The following is a 14,927-nucleotide window of genomic DNA, read 5'->3' on the forward strand; positions in this document are numbered from 1 at the left end:
TATCCCCAGAAATTTCTCAATGCATCTACATTTCCTCCTCCTAGAAAAAAAATCAAAACTCTCCTCTGAAAACAGTAGTTTGAGGGAGGTCATGAAAATTAAAAGCAACTAATTATAGCCTTCTTATAGCACACAGTACTTTTATATATTGTAGGATCGCTATATTATACCCTGTTCACTCATTGCCAGTCCAGAAAATCTCTCCTGTCTTCTCTTATCCACAACCCCTAGGGTTTACATTACAGGTTTCACACTGAAGACCTAAATACCAAGAATTCCCACTCCGCAAAGAGAGGCGGACCTTCTGACGATCGAGATCTTGTTCTAGCTGTAACTGAGCCTCTAACTGTTCCACCTGGGTAGTTACTGATTCCTGCACGTCAAGGAAACCCTTCTGAGTTGTATTTAAGAGCCTCAGCAGTTGTCTGCTTTGGGTGGGAGACAGATCTTGTGCATGTTCAGAGATGAAGAACTGCACGTCAAAGGCAGTGGTCTCCAGCTGCGTTTTGGTGTGTCCGAGGTCTTTTAACACATTCTGTGAAAAAAGTAGTATGAGTTACCAACAGCGAGTTAAGCCACAATAGAAAGTTTCTATTAACAATAACATTTATTATAAATATGCTTCTTCTATCAGGGATTCAAGCTTTTATTGACATTTTTTCACAATTCACTGAGTCAAGCCATTCATTCATACTGAATGGTAGTGATGAAATTATTTCAATACTATGGTCATTAATACATTAAAAAATAATCCCTCTCAGAATATATTAACCTTGTCTGGCAGAGTTACTTGAAATGTAACTCCACCAAAAGGTAAAGATCTAACTTGTGTACATTTAGCACATTGAAGGGAAACAACATTAAAATACTGAATGGATAAAGAAAATGTGGCACATATATACAATGGAATATTACTCAGCCATAAAAAGAAATGAAATTGAGTTATTTCTAATGAGGTGGATGGACCTAGAGTCTATCATACAGAGTGAAGTAAGTCAGAAAGAGAAAAACAAATACCATATGCTAACACATATATATGGAATCTAAAAAAAAAAATGGTTCTGAAGAACCTAGGGGCAGGACAGAAATAAAGATGCAGATGTAGAGAATGGACTTGAGGACACGGGGGGGGGGGAAGGGTAAGCTGGGATGAAGTGAGACAGTGGCATGGACATATACACACTACCAAATGTAAAATAGCTAACTAGTGGGAAGCAGCCACATAGCACAGGGAGATCAGCTCGGTGCTTTGTGACCACCTAGTGGGGTGGGATAGGGAGGGTGGGAGGGAGACACAAGAGGGAGGAGATATGGGGATATATGTATACATATAGCTGATTCACTTTATTATATAGCAGACACTAACACAACAATGTAAAGTAATTATACTCCAATAAAGGTGTTAAAAATATATTCCTTGCTAATATTTATAATATCCATGTAATTGTGGCAGCACATACACGAGACCATGGGAATTTAAAACATAAATCCAGTAGGCCAGAATTTCAGTTTTCTGACTCGCAGGCCAGGAGTGTCACTGCCCGCCATTCATGAGGGATGTTGTTCACATTAAGAACTTGGGGAAGAAAGGCATGACAGAAATGATTAATACCATGAAGCAGCTACAGGACTGATTTAAATGATTGTCTTTATGTGACTGATACATACATAAATACATAAATACCAACCTCAACATGCAGTGGTAGTAAGAGTTTTATAAAGTCTGCAGGGACCTCATCAGAATGACATCTGTAAGGCTGTGATTATTTTATAGCTGAGTCAACTGTGAACAAACACCTCTTAGAGAAAAAGGAAATAATCCTTTATAGCTTCAGCAAAGTCACATTTTTTCTAAACCTTTGTTACATTCAATCCACAGGTTTTCTGATGTACTTGGTCTTATTGACTTTGACACTTGCCTTGAGAAACTCCAAGCTTTGCTTTACGTGTCCAGTATTTTGAACCATCATGACCTCCACATCCTTCACAGATGTGCTCATCTCTGATATCCAACGTGAGAACAACTGAAGTTTGTGCAAAAATTCTTCATGGGCAACTGCTAGTTTAGACTAGAAAATAAAATTGCATGTTCATTTCTGTCTGTCCCCAAATTTCAAATTCCTACAAATAATGATCCTGTGTTAAGAGCTTAACAGTTTATCATCTTATGACTAAATTTTCAAACCCTCAGTTTTCTCCCAAACACTAGTTCTGACTCAACGTGAGACGGTCTGGTACCTACCATCTCGGAGTCGATAGCCATCATGATGTGGTTCATTCTTTCCGAAGACAAGGCATGGAGGGAGGAGAAGGCCGTCTGCAGACTCTGGAGGCTTACACTCAGGTCCTTGAGCTGTCCCCTGGGGAAGTCACCTGGCAGAGACTTTAAAAACTCTTCTGCCAGCGTCATGTCTTTTCTTAAAATCACACCAATTGGAGCCAATCCCAATTCAAATGTCTGCAAAAAATACACATCCCAGATATACCTAGTGAGAAACACAAATATAACTAATATTCAAAATATAAAAATGCTCTTTTTAATTTTCCAAATTAATATCAGCTGACTACCCTCCATAACCGGCAGCAGACAATTCTTACCTCTAGCTGTTTAAGTTGGTTCTTCAAAGCTTCTAGATTGTTATCCAGAGACTCCTGGTTACCTAAGGGAGGCCTCATATCTTGAAGCAAAGCCAAATACTCGCACATCTTTGATCTGTGCTGTAAACACTGTTGTAGCTCATTGGAAAACTAAACACAAATGTGGACATGTTAATTCAATAGGCTTTATGCAGATTTTCAAGCAAATAAAATGTATGGGATTATTCCCAAATGCAGCTACTTCCTTATAAAATGTAAAGTATACTTACTTGTTCCATCAAGCTGTCTCCAGAAGCCATGTCTTTTGACCCTGAAATACATTCCAAATGGTTTGGGGATTCAGCGCATAGCTCCTCCAGCCTCCTGCCTCTTGGCAATGCTGATGCACAGACAGGAGAGTTTTCTGGTCCATTTTCTTTCATATTTTGTAAATTAAGGGAATGGGGTTTTTCTCTCTTGCTGTTAAGATCATCAAGAATGTGTGGCTTTTCATCCATCATCTCAGAAGCTGTAGATGATTTTTGATTCAATTCTCCACCCTGTCCTCCTTTCTCTGAATATCCATCAGCAAGCAGCTTGCAGAAAACATTTTCAAGTTGCAGAGGAAGAAATTCAGATGTCCTACCTCTTTTCTCTAGATCACACTCCATTTGAGTTAATTCTTTCATCAATTCAAATGCTCCCGTAATTTTCTGGCTATACTGATTTTGCTTAAGTATATCGAGAAGCAGCTCAGACTTGAGGTTTGCAGTACAGAGCGGATCCTCTCTGCCCTCTGCTTTTAGTTCTGGCGAGTTATTCATGGGGGAAATACCATAGTCACTGGTTTTAGAGTCGCCAGACACACCAGATGCTTCACTTACCAATGATGATGAGCTAACTCTTTTAATTAAGTTTTGAATTGAAATGTTAGTATCTGCACAGGCTGAAGGTTCTCCAAGCTCTTGAGGATTCGTATGACCTTCTTTCAATCTACCTTTTAAGATGTCCTCGACATCTTCAGTGGAGACCTGAGATAACTCAGGAATCTGAACCTCGTTTTCCTGGACTCCTGGAGATGAGGCTGGTTCTTTTCGTGCCTGTTGCTCAATTACTCCTTTCTCACTGTTAATTTCTAAGGATGAGCAGTCAGTGTTTAAAGTGTTACTGGAGTTATTTCTTGTTCCATCTGCACAGAGTTCTGACTGCACAAAATCTGTATGTTTCCCAAGGCCCTCGGCATCTATAAGAGGGAAGACTGAAGGTGTGCTTTCATCTCTTTCTGGTGTGAACTCAGGAATTTCTGATCCTCCTTCTGAGACACTTTCTTTAGTAGGAAGATCCTTCTGTTGGACCATCTCCTTTGGAGGTAAGTCTTCTTGGGCAAGAGCTGCCTTTTCTTTCACATTATTAACTCCTAATTGCACGTGCTCATTCCTGGGAGGGGAAGCTACTAGAATACAGCTTGGGGTATCTTCATTTGGTTTCAGTATGTCTTTTGCTTTCACATTTTTAGCACAGTGTTTTAAATAAGTAAACAGATCAAGCTCTTTTTCAGGTCCATCGGTGGTTGAATCTTTCTCAATCCTTGTATTCCTTTCAGACAAGGTCATGTCTGAAGTCATGTCATCAGTGATCACTTGGGAAACTGAGGAATCGAAAATTTCTTCATGATTCTCAAATTGAACGGGACTTTTGCTAACTATTGTTGGCAGATTCTTTGGTTCATCTTTAAGGGCTACTGTTGCTTTTTTAAGGCTTCCTTCCTGATTATGTCCTTCACTGTGTGTGATGTGTGGGAACGGAAATGGACTATTAACTAAATCAAGACTCTCCCTTGTACTTTTACTGGGCAAAAGTCTGAGACATTTATTATCTTCTACAGGACCTTCTATAAGCACTTCTCCTTTACCTGCACACATTTTATGAACCAATGTTTCATCTTCTATTAGTATATTGTTTTTGTCAGCTCTCCTTTTAATTAGATCTTTTCCATTGCCTTGAGGATCTTGGTCAGTTACAGAGACTCTGGATGACAAATGGCTTTCCTCCACAGGTTTTACTATTAAACTGGGCTCAGAACAAATGTCTTTATCAGAAGATGAGTCACCCTGAAGTGTCACATTCTCATAATATGGATTTCCACCTTTCACAGAGTCCATAGATTCTGGCCCTTGAATCAACTTAACCCCTGTGTTCTTTAGATCATCCGCTAGTTCAGAAGTTGAACCGACACTAGTATTATGTAAAACACCAACAGGGCTTAAAGCGTTTTCCGATTCAGTGTCTTTCATGACAGACAGCAATTTATCCTTAAGGACCATCTCATGATTCAACAGATTTTTGTTTTTTCGAACAACCTCAGTTGCATATTCTGGAAGGTTATTTCTTTCAGGAGCCAAGCTACTTTTACTACTTGATTCTGGCTGCAAAACATTTACACTTTGCTGTTTTTCCAAAGAACTATGATGGTGCTTTTGATCCGGGAGAATCGTTTTATTGCTACTTTGACTTGCATGGCTGTTTCCCGGTTTGGGTGCAGTGGTGACACACATGGGGACATCCACACCCTCAGTCTCGTCCTGGCACACGGGCTTTCCATCCTCACCTCCTGCTCCTTCTTCTTTGGCATCACCACCACCATCGTCATCATCGTCGTCCTGATCATTACTGTCACACTCTGAGTCCCCATAACTTTCTTCATTTTGCACAGAATCTAAACGATCGGGATCAGATTTAAATTCTTGCCCAGTTACGTACTCTTCTCTCCCTCTCCAACAGCCAGCATCCTCAGAATTTAATGGAGTCCTGAAGCTCTCTTTTCTTCCTACAATTTCATGGTCAGTCAATGAGTCAGACTCATCACCTTCTAGGTCATCTGTGCTGTCCTGTTCTGATACGATTTCCATCAACCGTCCATTCACCTCATAGGAGGCAAGTGAATTTAAATGGATTCTTTCACCAGAATCGAATTCTGCTTTCTCAGCAACTATGAGAAAATCCTGCAGAGACTGTGCTTCTCCCCTCACACCTAAGCTATCAACCAGTCCCCCTTGGGTCCCCAAAGAATGTTCATCCTCTTTAGAAACATCATAAAAAGCCTCTCCAGGAGGAGCGGCCCAGTCATCTTCCTCTGGCAGCGTGTCATAGTCCTTGGGCTGCAGACAACCATGGTCATCACCTTCCAGAGGCAGGGAATCATGGTCATCATCTTCAAACAAGGGCGTGTCATAAAAGTCAGCATCGCTGTCTGTATCTGTTTCTGTGTCGCTCTGCTGATCACCCAGCAGTGATGTTTCATAGTCACCAGCACTGGCGCTGACAGCCCCTTCAAATGATGGGGTACGAATGTGAGCCATGTTGATGTGATGACTACCACCCCTCAGGGGCAGGGCACAGGAGGACCCTTCCACCGTGGACTCACTTTGCTCGTCTTCGGGTTCCTGATGAGAAGCAGCAAGCATTTTTTCATCATTCTGATCTTGTACCTGAGGATTACTACAACCAATACCGAAAGATTTTTGTACAGTGTTTTCTCCCTGTAAACTGATGTTGATAGCTGCAATTCCCAGAAACTGGTCTTGAAATTTTTCTCTTATTCTTTGACCCGTTAACATGGTTTGGTCACTGAATGGCAATGTAAAGGCTTCACATTTATTTCCATTGTTCTCTGCAGTGTGTACATCATGAAAACTTCCCTGACTGGTCCTCAGTTTATCATGACTTAACAAGGCACTCAGCCTGGGGGAATAGTCCAAGAGACTTGAATCCCTGCTAATATTATCTTCATTCACCGTTTCATTCAAATCACAGATTCTACTAGTTTTTGATTTTACTATAGGACTTATCAAATCACTTGCAAAGTTTTGAAGGTTTTTAGAATGACTACATTCATCTGCATGTCCCTTTGTTTCTATTTGGCTTTGATTTTCACTGTTTTCAAGTCTGTTTTCAGAGTCTTGTCTGAGCAGGCTAACTTCAGCAAGTCCAGGCTCTGTTAAATGTGATATCAAACTAGGAACACACAGGCTGGATGAATCCTTAACTTTATAATCAGTTGCCAGTATATCTGCCACGTTTTCTGACTGGCGAAATTCACTCCTGGTAACGTTAGTTCCCAGTTCCTGAAACTCTTCATCTATGGCATTTTCAGAGGTTCCTTTACGTTTAGGTTCTCTGCAATGACATTTATCAAAACTACCTGGTGTAGCTGTACTTTCACTCGTTTCTTTACTTGCAGCATTATTCAGAAATACGCCAGGGAGTCTTATGACATCAAGACATTCTTTCACAGGCGTGTTCTCATCAATTTCTGCACCACAGCCTTCCAGGAGCATCTGAACAGCGTCATTCAAGCCTCCATCGTACAGCAAAAGCCTCTGCCCTGTGTTTGCATCCATATAGCTATTTATCATCAAATAAGACAGGAATAATTTTTTAGTTTGTTCTGAGCTCTGAGTCGCCACTGGCTCTTCTCCATCAAAAACATCTTCTTCTTGCCTGTAATCATGGACCATGGATGGCTGGAATTTACAAAAAGAGAGCCATCTTCTGGAATTTTCACAAGCTTCGAAATCTCCCAAATCTGGCATTTTATCGGGCAGCGTTATACTTTTTAAAATCGATGCTGTGTGATTATCTATGATTCCGAGTTGCGTGGCAACGTCCAAACCAATGACTTGAGATGTTTCTGGAATGTAAAGAGCAGCGATTTTCTGCCTGCCGTTCAGGATCTTAGACGCCAATTCATTGGTAATCAACTCCTGCTGCAGGGAAGAAGATGTAGGGAATATCTCCCCAGAGTGAGGCCAGATGAGGCCCACGTAGCCTCGCTGAGCCTCGAGGACCAGAAGGGCACTGCTGGACGTTATCAGATCACATTGGACTGCCTCATCGACAGTTAAACGCTTGGCGGGGTTGCACTGGATGATTCCGCCTGTTTCCACCTGGTAGGTGAGGATACTGTTGGCAGTGTCTCTGTCCATCACCCCCTCTGCCACGGCTTCTTCTACAGTCATTCTCTGACCAGACTTGGAATGGATCAGACCTCCTGAAAGCAGCTGCGCACCCAGTAACCTGAACATGGTCTCACGGTCTATGAGGCCTTCATGAGCTGCCCTTAAAATGCTTAAGTTTCTCCCACATTTTAACGTTATCCTGCCTCCTTCTTGTGGCCTCACAGGTAGAAGCCGCACCCCTGTGTTTTCCTGTAAAATACTTCTTTGCATGATATCTATTAAAGACACCTTCTCAGAGGTAGAGGGGTCGATAAGATCTTTACACAGATTCTGCCGTTCCAGGATTTTAGAAAATAAGGCAGAGGAAACCAGGTGCTGCTGGAAAGCCTTCTGCAGCGTCAGCTGTTCTCCTGTGGCCGGAATAACGAGAGAGCCTGTGGAAAGCAGGATCTCAAGAACTCTGATGGCCATGGGTTCTGAGATCACACCTTCAGCCAGAGCATCCAGCACTGGAACTGTGGTGGACGACACAGCAGAAATAATCTCCTTCGTTTCACTGAGTTCTCGGAGTTGGCTAAGAACTTGCTCATCAATAAGGCCATGATTTTGGGCATCTTTGAGGTCAAAGCATGTTCTTAATTCTGGTGAAACAAGCCCAGAAATCATGAGCTGGGTCTCAAGCAATCGGATCCCCGTGTCATAATCAATGAGGCCTCTTAACACGGCCTGAAAGACAGAAAGGACTTCTCCCGTGCCCTGATCAATGGTGCCTGCGATGACTTTATCCAGCTGAAAGGAAAGCATGAAGTCTCAGTCAGTGACACGAGGGTGGGCAGAGCGTCATGAAACTTAGTTTGCATTTTCTTATAAAAAAGACACTTCGACATAAAAATCCTCTACTTACCAAGACGCGGCAAGGCTGTGAGTGTTAAGCAGCTCAAATGCACAAGTGATCTATGTCAGTGATCTATTCGAGAGCACAGGATGTGATAAAGCTTTGAAAACGACATGCATCTGTGAACTGAAAACTTCATATCGTGTACATTAAGAAGGTTAGTGAGGACACAGGAAATGATGAGGGTGAGGAAACAGGACACACACCTAGAAGGCAAACCATGCTCTCTGCAATCGGGTGAGATTAGTCTCCTGACACAAGAGAGAGTTTCAAACCCCATGCTATTGATGTTTACAGCATACAGACTTCTTCACAGATAGCCAAAACCCATGAGCCAGGAAAATCGTTACATACCCTCAAAATACGACAAATAGTATGTAAAGTACTCCAGGGAGTGAGGGAATTGAGTATAAAGATAACTTTTTGAACACTGGATTTTGTGTTGAATATGTGTTGTCAAGTTTTAAAAGTTTAAGGATAGGCCAAATTTTAAGCTATTTCTGTTATATTTTAAGAAGATGCTAGAGCATCCTCGCTAAAACATATGGCCCAGTATTTCTCAAAGAAATCTCATGGATATCTCTGAAAATCAGACAAATCCCCTAATACTCCAATGTCACGTTTAGAGGTGACTCACAGACTATTTTATACCATCATATTTATATAGTAGAATATCTATCATATCTATATAACATATATCTATATAACAGTAGAGGAATGGCTTTGACAGAGAAGAGTTAGAAAAATGAATGATTCCTTCCTTTTACCATGCAAGGCAGAGATTAAGATGTCACAGAAATTGATGACAGCAAGTGTAAGACTGCATTTAATGAACAACACTGAAATCTCCTAGTACTTAAATAAACCCCACCCATGTTTCTTCCATGTACACAACTCAAGGTCATTTCTTTGTCATTGACATATATTTCTACAATCATGCAGTTAAACTAAAAGTCTTAAAACAGTCTCATGTTCTAAATAAATAACATTACCTTCTCCTCTACCTTTATATCTCCTAAGGTTTGTGATTGTTGTAGTTGTTTCAGAGATTCACTAAAGAGTAAATTATAACTTTCTTGGAGAGTTTTCACTTGTTTTTCCAATTCATTTCTTTCTTCGTCTGTCATTCTAAAATAACCAGAAAGTACGAAAAGACGAATATAAGTCTTCAAGTGATAAAGATGACACACTAGCCTCGATGATTTTGCAAAGAATACTTTTCTAAATTAGCATAGGGTCATAAAATATAATATAATCTCATATACAGATTACTCAGGTCTTAGAATGGTTGTATATGAAAATTAAGGATGGCCCTTATGACCCTAAAAACATCCAGGAATCCTTCTCTTGCCTGGAAAAGGACTAAAGGAAAAGAGTGTAAACTAATATATCAGCACCTCTCTAGCATATACAAATTTCTAAAATAACAACTGCTGTTGTCTGACAGAGGGAAAGATCCCACTGTTAGTTCCAACATGGAAAAGGGACAAGTAAGGTACCACGACTCAAGATGAAACTTGTTCAAGCAGAAGGATGAATAAAGAGGAAATTTATAAGGAAATTAACCCAATTTCCTTATAAATTTAACCTAAGGTACAACATAAAATCATTCTAGAGTAATTCTAAAGATGACAGACAAACAATATTTAAGAAAAGGGTAGATTCCTTCCCTGTCTGAGGCATTAGCTGAAATATATGAAGTGCCTTGTTGCAAAAAGCAGGACCAAACCACAAGAAATTAAGTTGCCACAGTTCTCAGCTAAGAAAATGAAGAACGTATTTACACACATTTTCCAAAAGGTAGGTCTTGGAGAGTAAGTACTACTCAGAATCAAGACTTGGCTTGGCATCTTTACTCACTAGCTACAGATCCGAGCCTGTTTCCTCATCAGCAATATATGGGGGTAGTAAGTACATTTCAGGATTTTGGTAAAGACCAAGACTGATGAAAAGCGACAATTAAATAGCCAAGTTTATAGTCTTAGGTTATTATATTACTAAGTAAATTTGTGATTGAGTCCCATTTTTAAACTCTACATTGCAATTTACCATCCTCTACTTTGCTAAGAGTTTTGAAGACCACTCCCCTACTTCAAATAAAAGACCTAATGAAAACCAACATACTTGTCTCCGTGTTTAGCCAGGAAGAGCTGCATAGTTTGCAGTGCTTCAGATAATTGTTCCTTCTTGACTGATATTTCCTCACTGGAAATCTGCGAGGTAAAGAAAACACACTCAAGCTCTTCCTTCACAAAGATGACACAACAGTCATTTAAACAAACTCCAAGTTTTCATCAAGACCCACACGATGGGAATATTTTCAGGTGATCTGAATAAATACCCATCACTTATTACTGGTTCACAGGCCTGGATAAGAAGACTGCTTTTGAGAATGCACGATGAAGGAAAGTCCCTCCCTCTAACCCTAAGGCCATCATTTCCACGAGGAAATAATAATACCGCGTGATATGGTTCTTGCATTTGTCCCAGCCCAACCACGAATAGAGAATGCCTTAATGATACCCCAGGTGGCCAGACGTTCAGCACTGGAAGAACATTGCCATCCTCAAAAAGATACATGAACATGGAACAAAAACCTTCCCTTCCTTCCCCCAAGCTCCTGGATACAAAGCTCCTTTGGAAAAAAATTCCTCTCTAGAAGTATTCCTCTCTAGGTTTGCAGGTCAAGATTAAATAATTTCTATTACTAGGACTTCACTTGCAAAAGTCGCCTGTGACAGAGAAATAAAATTGACCTGTTTACTTTCTCCTAATTCCTCTCTGTATCATTTCTGAAGACCTAATATCAGAAAGTAAATGCTATTCTTTTAAGTGAGCAGAAATGAAATGATGGGACAATGAAAAGGTGTATTTTCCCCAGACGTATTCTACTGAGAGTCAGCCTAAAGTCTATTTTTCATGGCTATAGGTAATCATGAGGCAATACTGATTTTTTGAAAGACACATTTATTACTGACATCAAATTACCTTAAATATCCTTCAACAGAGAGACCATCGAGTGTTATTTAAGATTTATAACTGGGGCCATGATCTGCATTGCAAAGGTATCTCTCTACTTCTATGTCTGCTAGGTCTAAAACTAACACTGGTCGGTAAAATTTTGGAGAATTTAGAACTACAGAATGAGGAAATACCAAGCGTTTATAAACCACGTTCCTGAAAAGAAACTTGTTCTCTCAAGAAATCCTTAAGTTTGTGTCCCTATTTTACCTCTTTTCCTATTTGACAGGGGGAAAATGAAGAAAATGTTTTAAACTAAATACTCGCATAAAATTGCTTTGAAGGTTTTGGGTTTAAAACACTAAATGTAATTTTCCTTTCCAACTTATTTCCCCCACACTCTATAAAATGTAGTTTGCTAGACTATGAGCTAAGCTGGCTTTATTTCAACTGAATGAGAATTCAAGTAAATACTCAGGTCTATAAACCTCTCCCGGGGGAACCTCAAATAAGGTTCATCTGCCTCATGCCATAGGCGAAATGAGACAAGATGTTGAAGCTTTCTGTTATTGGATTATGTCAAAAATGTCTGTTTCAAGTGATGACAAGTGTGTACTGATGCAGAGCTGGAAGGGAAAGCTAATGCTTGCCTCTGTAGTTTCCACAGGTCAGGCAGGAGCAGCAGGGCAGTGAAGGAAACATAATCGAGAAAAATACTGCTTACTTAGTGGAAATTTATTTTTTAAAATATAGTAGCAATTCCAGCATTATCAGTAGCAGCAGCAAAACTGCTTAACTCAGTGCCCTAAGAGCTTCAGGTGGGACAGCCCAAAGGACACCTCAGAGCAGTAACATCTCACGAAATGCGGCACTCAACTTATGTCAAGTAGTGGAGTTCAGAACACAGCCTACAGAACTAAAGATTTCATTTAGGGAAGGGAAAGAATCTAGAATTTCCAGTGGATGATGGGAGAACACTTCTTTCGGAAATAGAAAAGACCCAGAAAAGCACAACTAAATGCGATCCTCAAATGTTAACATCTTGGTCTGCAGTTTGTTGCTCTTGAAACTTTTTGTTTCTATTCAAAGAACGAGCTTGCAACTCTTTATGACACAGAGTGCATGAATGTACTCAGGGCACCAAACAGAGTGACTCTGCTCTCCTGCAACGTTCGTCAAAGCGATCGGGAAGCAGATCTCACTGTGAGGAAAAGCAGTCCCACATATTGGTTGACTAACAGTGAGACTAATATTGATGAAGTCCAGGTTTTGGAAGCAGAGACAGCTTCTTCTGCCACATACTGTGATTCCTTGGGCAAGTTACTTAACATCTCTGATCCTCATTATAACTGCATATAGAAATGGGGGAAACTAAAGAATTAAAGGATTTTTTTTTTAGGTGGACTGTATCAACTCAGTAAATTCTCCCCACTATAATTATTGATATTATCATTATTATTATACCAGGACCTCGGTGAGTACCTTTTGCTTAAAGAAGGAAGACTTTTCAGCCTTCTCTCCGTCTTTCAATGTCTTGCTGATATTTGATACCCATTTTTGTAATTCTCTGGCTTTTTCAACATGCTCTTTCTTTTCTTCTTCCAGTGACTTCTGACAGGTGTGAGTGGTTAAAAAAAAAAAAAGATATATTCCAGTAAATTACCGAGCCATTAAAGTGATCTCTCCACAGAAAACAAGGATTTAAAAATATTTTTTCATCACACACAGGTTATCGAGATATTTTATTCATTTTTTACCATATTCAACACGTCACGTAGCAGATGTACTTCCAAAATGTTTATGGTAGCAAAGCAAGCTGTGAGAAATAGTCTTGAATGATCAGCCTAACCTCCTAGCTAGTCTATTAATATGACACATTTAAAAACTCAACTTTATTCATGAAGCACTAAAAGAAATCTGAATTGCTGCCTTTGCATTAGCATTACAATCATAACTGTCATGACAGAAAAGTAACAGACAATGGAAAGCTGAAAGAATAAAGTCTACACAAAACAAAAAATACATAGAACGAAGAAAAACCTTCCCTCTCCTCCAACACATAACCCATTCATAATGCTGCTTTTAATTACAAAGTCGTAACTAGAAATGGGAGATGGTGGTAAAATATAATATGTAAAGAAGATTACGACATACAGAAAAACTAAAAATGTTCATTTTTCAAGGCAATCTGAAACACTACAGCCTCACGGATGTGAGAACAAGTTTACATTTTCCTCTGCGATTCCACGCTTCTTTTTTAAGTGCTCTTTCAGTGAGTGTAATGAATCATTTAATAAATGGGAACCCTGACACCAGGCTGGATCCAGGCAGTGATGCAGAGTTCTGAAGAAAGGATGCTGTAAACTCGCTGGAGATCCTCAAGCTTATCCCATATTCCAGGTAAAATACTTTTATTTAGTTTGGGTAGGAGTCAAAAAACGAATCTCAAAGCTAAATGGAACCATTATGAAGAGCAGTAAATCTTTTGTTATTTTCCATTTTAAAAGTATTCTCTCTTGGGCAGAATGGAGTCTAAAATCCAAGCCTCCTGACGTTTAGTCTAAAGGAGTGATGCAAATTCTTCCAGATCAGGAGACAGCAAACTATTCTGGAAAGGACCAGAGAGCAAATATTTTAAGCTTTGTGAGCCATATGGTTACCGTTAGAACTACTCAACTCCGTCCTTGTACCCAAAAGTAGCCAAAGACAATATGTACACAACAATGTGTCTGCATTCCAATAAAACTTCATCTAAAAAAATTTTTAAATTAAAAGTATTCTCTCTTCTGAGCAGTCAGGTGTTTCCAGCCCTCAAGAAATTAACAGTGCTTCAAGCATGTCACACAGTTACTAGGCCGTGGATCTCATACCATCAAGCTGTGGACAAAGCAGAAGAACTAGACAGCATCACCCCTGACTCTGGTTCTATAAACAGGTCCTATTGTGAAGAATAGTAGAGGCTGGAAATCCCTGTCATCAAGGGCTCAGACACTTCTAGGAGTTTAAGTCCTGTGTGGAAATCAAAATCAGCTTTTTCTAAGGCTTCTTTATATGTCAACTTTCTTTTCGTTTGAGGACAGAGGATGTTTCTGGCATAGGACTTTTGATCTTTGAGCTTTGTAGCAATGAAGACATCTATAATCCCTACTTGGAGGGCTTCTTCAATCGACAAGCGGGCCTGGGCCTGGGGCTCAATCAGCCCCCCTGTCAAGTACTGAAATTCCAGACAGCGGATTCCCATGTCCTTACTTATGATATTTGCACTCACAGCTTCCACTACTGACATCACTTTGTTATTGATAGGGTGACTGATCCCCGTGACGACTAACTCACACTGCCGCAGCTGCTGCGCAAACTCCTCGTCCACCAGGCCTCTGTGCAAGGCCTCGGCCACCCGGTACCTCTTGCCGGTCAGAGGGTCAATGATGCCCCCGGTACTGACTTGGGCTTCAAGACATCGGAGGGCGGTGATCCGATCAACCAGATTCCGACGTGTGGCCTTTAGCACAGAGATCCTTTCCCCACTGGAAGTCAGC

The 14,927-nt window shown here is 40.3% G+C and overlaps 1 protein-coding gene across 1 annotated transcript in view; it reads right to left on the reverse strand.

Annotated features, from left to right (window-relative positions):
• The window catches only part of DST (dystonin), a 494,547-nt gene that overhangs the window by 135,881 nt on the left and 343,739 nt on the right, over positions 1-14,927 (reverse strand). The window contains exons 36-43 of the mRNA XM_060021645.1: positions 12,874-13,002; positions 10,555-10,643; positions 9,423-9,558; positions 2,868-8,324; positions 2,599-2,748; positions 2,243-2,458; positions 1,920-2,069; positions 302-535 (exon numbers count right to left, since the gene is read on the reverse strand). Of these exons, the coding sequence (XP_059877628.1) occupies positions 302-535; positions 1,920-2,069; positions 2,243-2,458; positions 2,599-2,748; positions 2,868-8,324; positions 9,423-9,558; positions 10,555-10,643; positions 12,874-13,002 (6,561 nt within the window). The remainder of the gene's footprint in view (positions 1-301; positions 536-1,919; positions 2,070-2,242; positions 2,459-2,598; positions 2,749-2,867; positions 8,325-9,422; positions 9,559-10,554; positions 10,644-12,873; positions 13,003-14,927) is intronic.

Source organism: Delphinus delphis, chromosome 10 (assembly GCF_949987515.2).
Source record: "Delphinus delphis chromosome 10, mDelDel1.2, whole genome shotgun sequence".
NCBI lineage: Eukaryota > Metazoa > Chordata > Mammalia > Artiodactyla > Delphinidae > Delphinus > Delphinus delphis.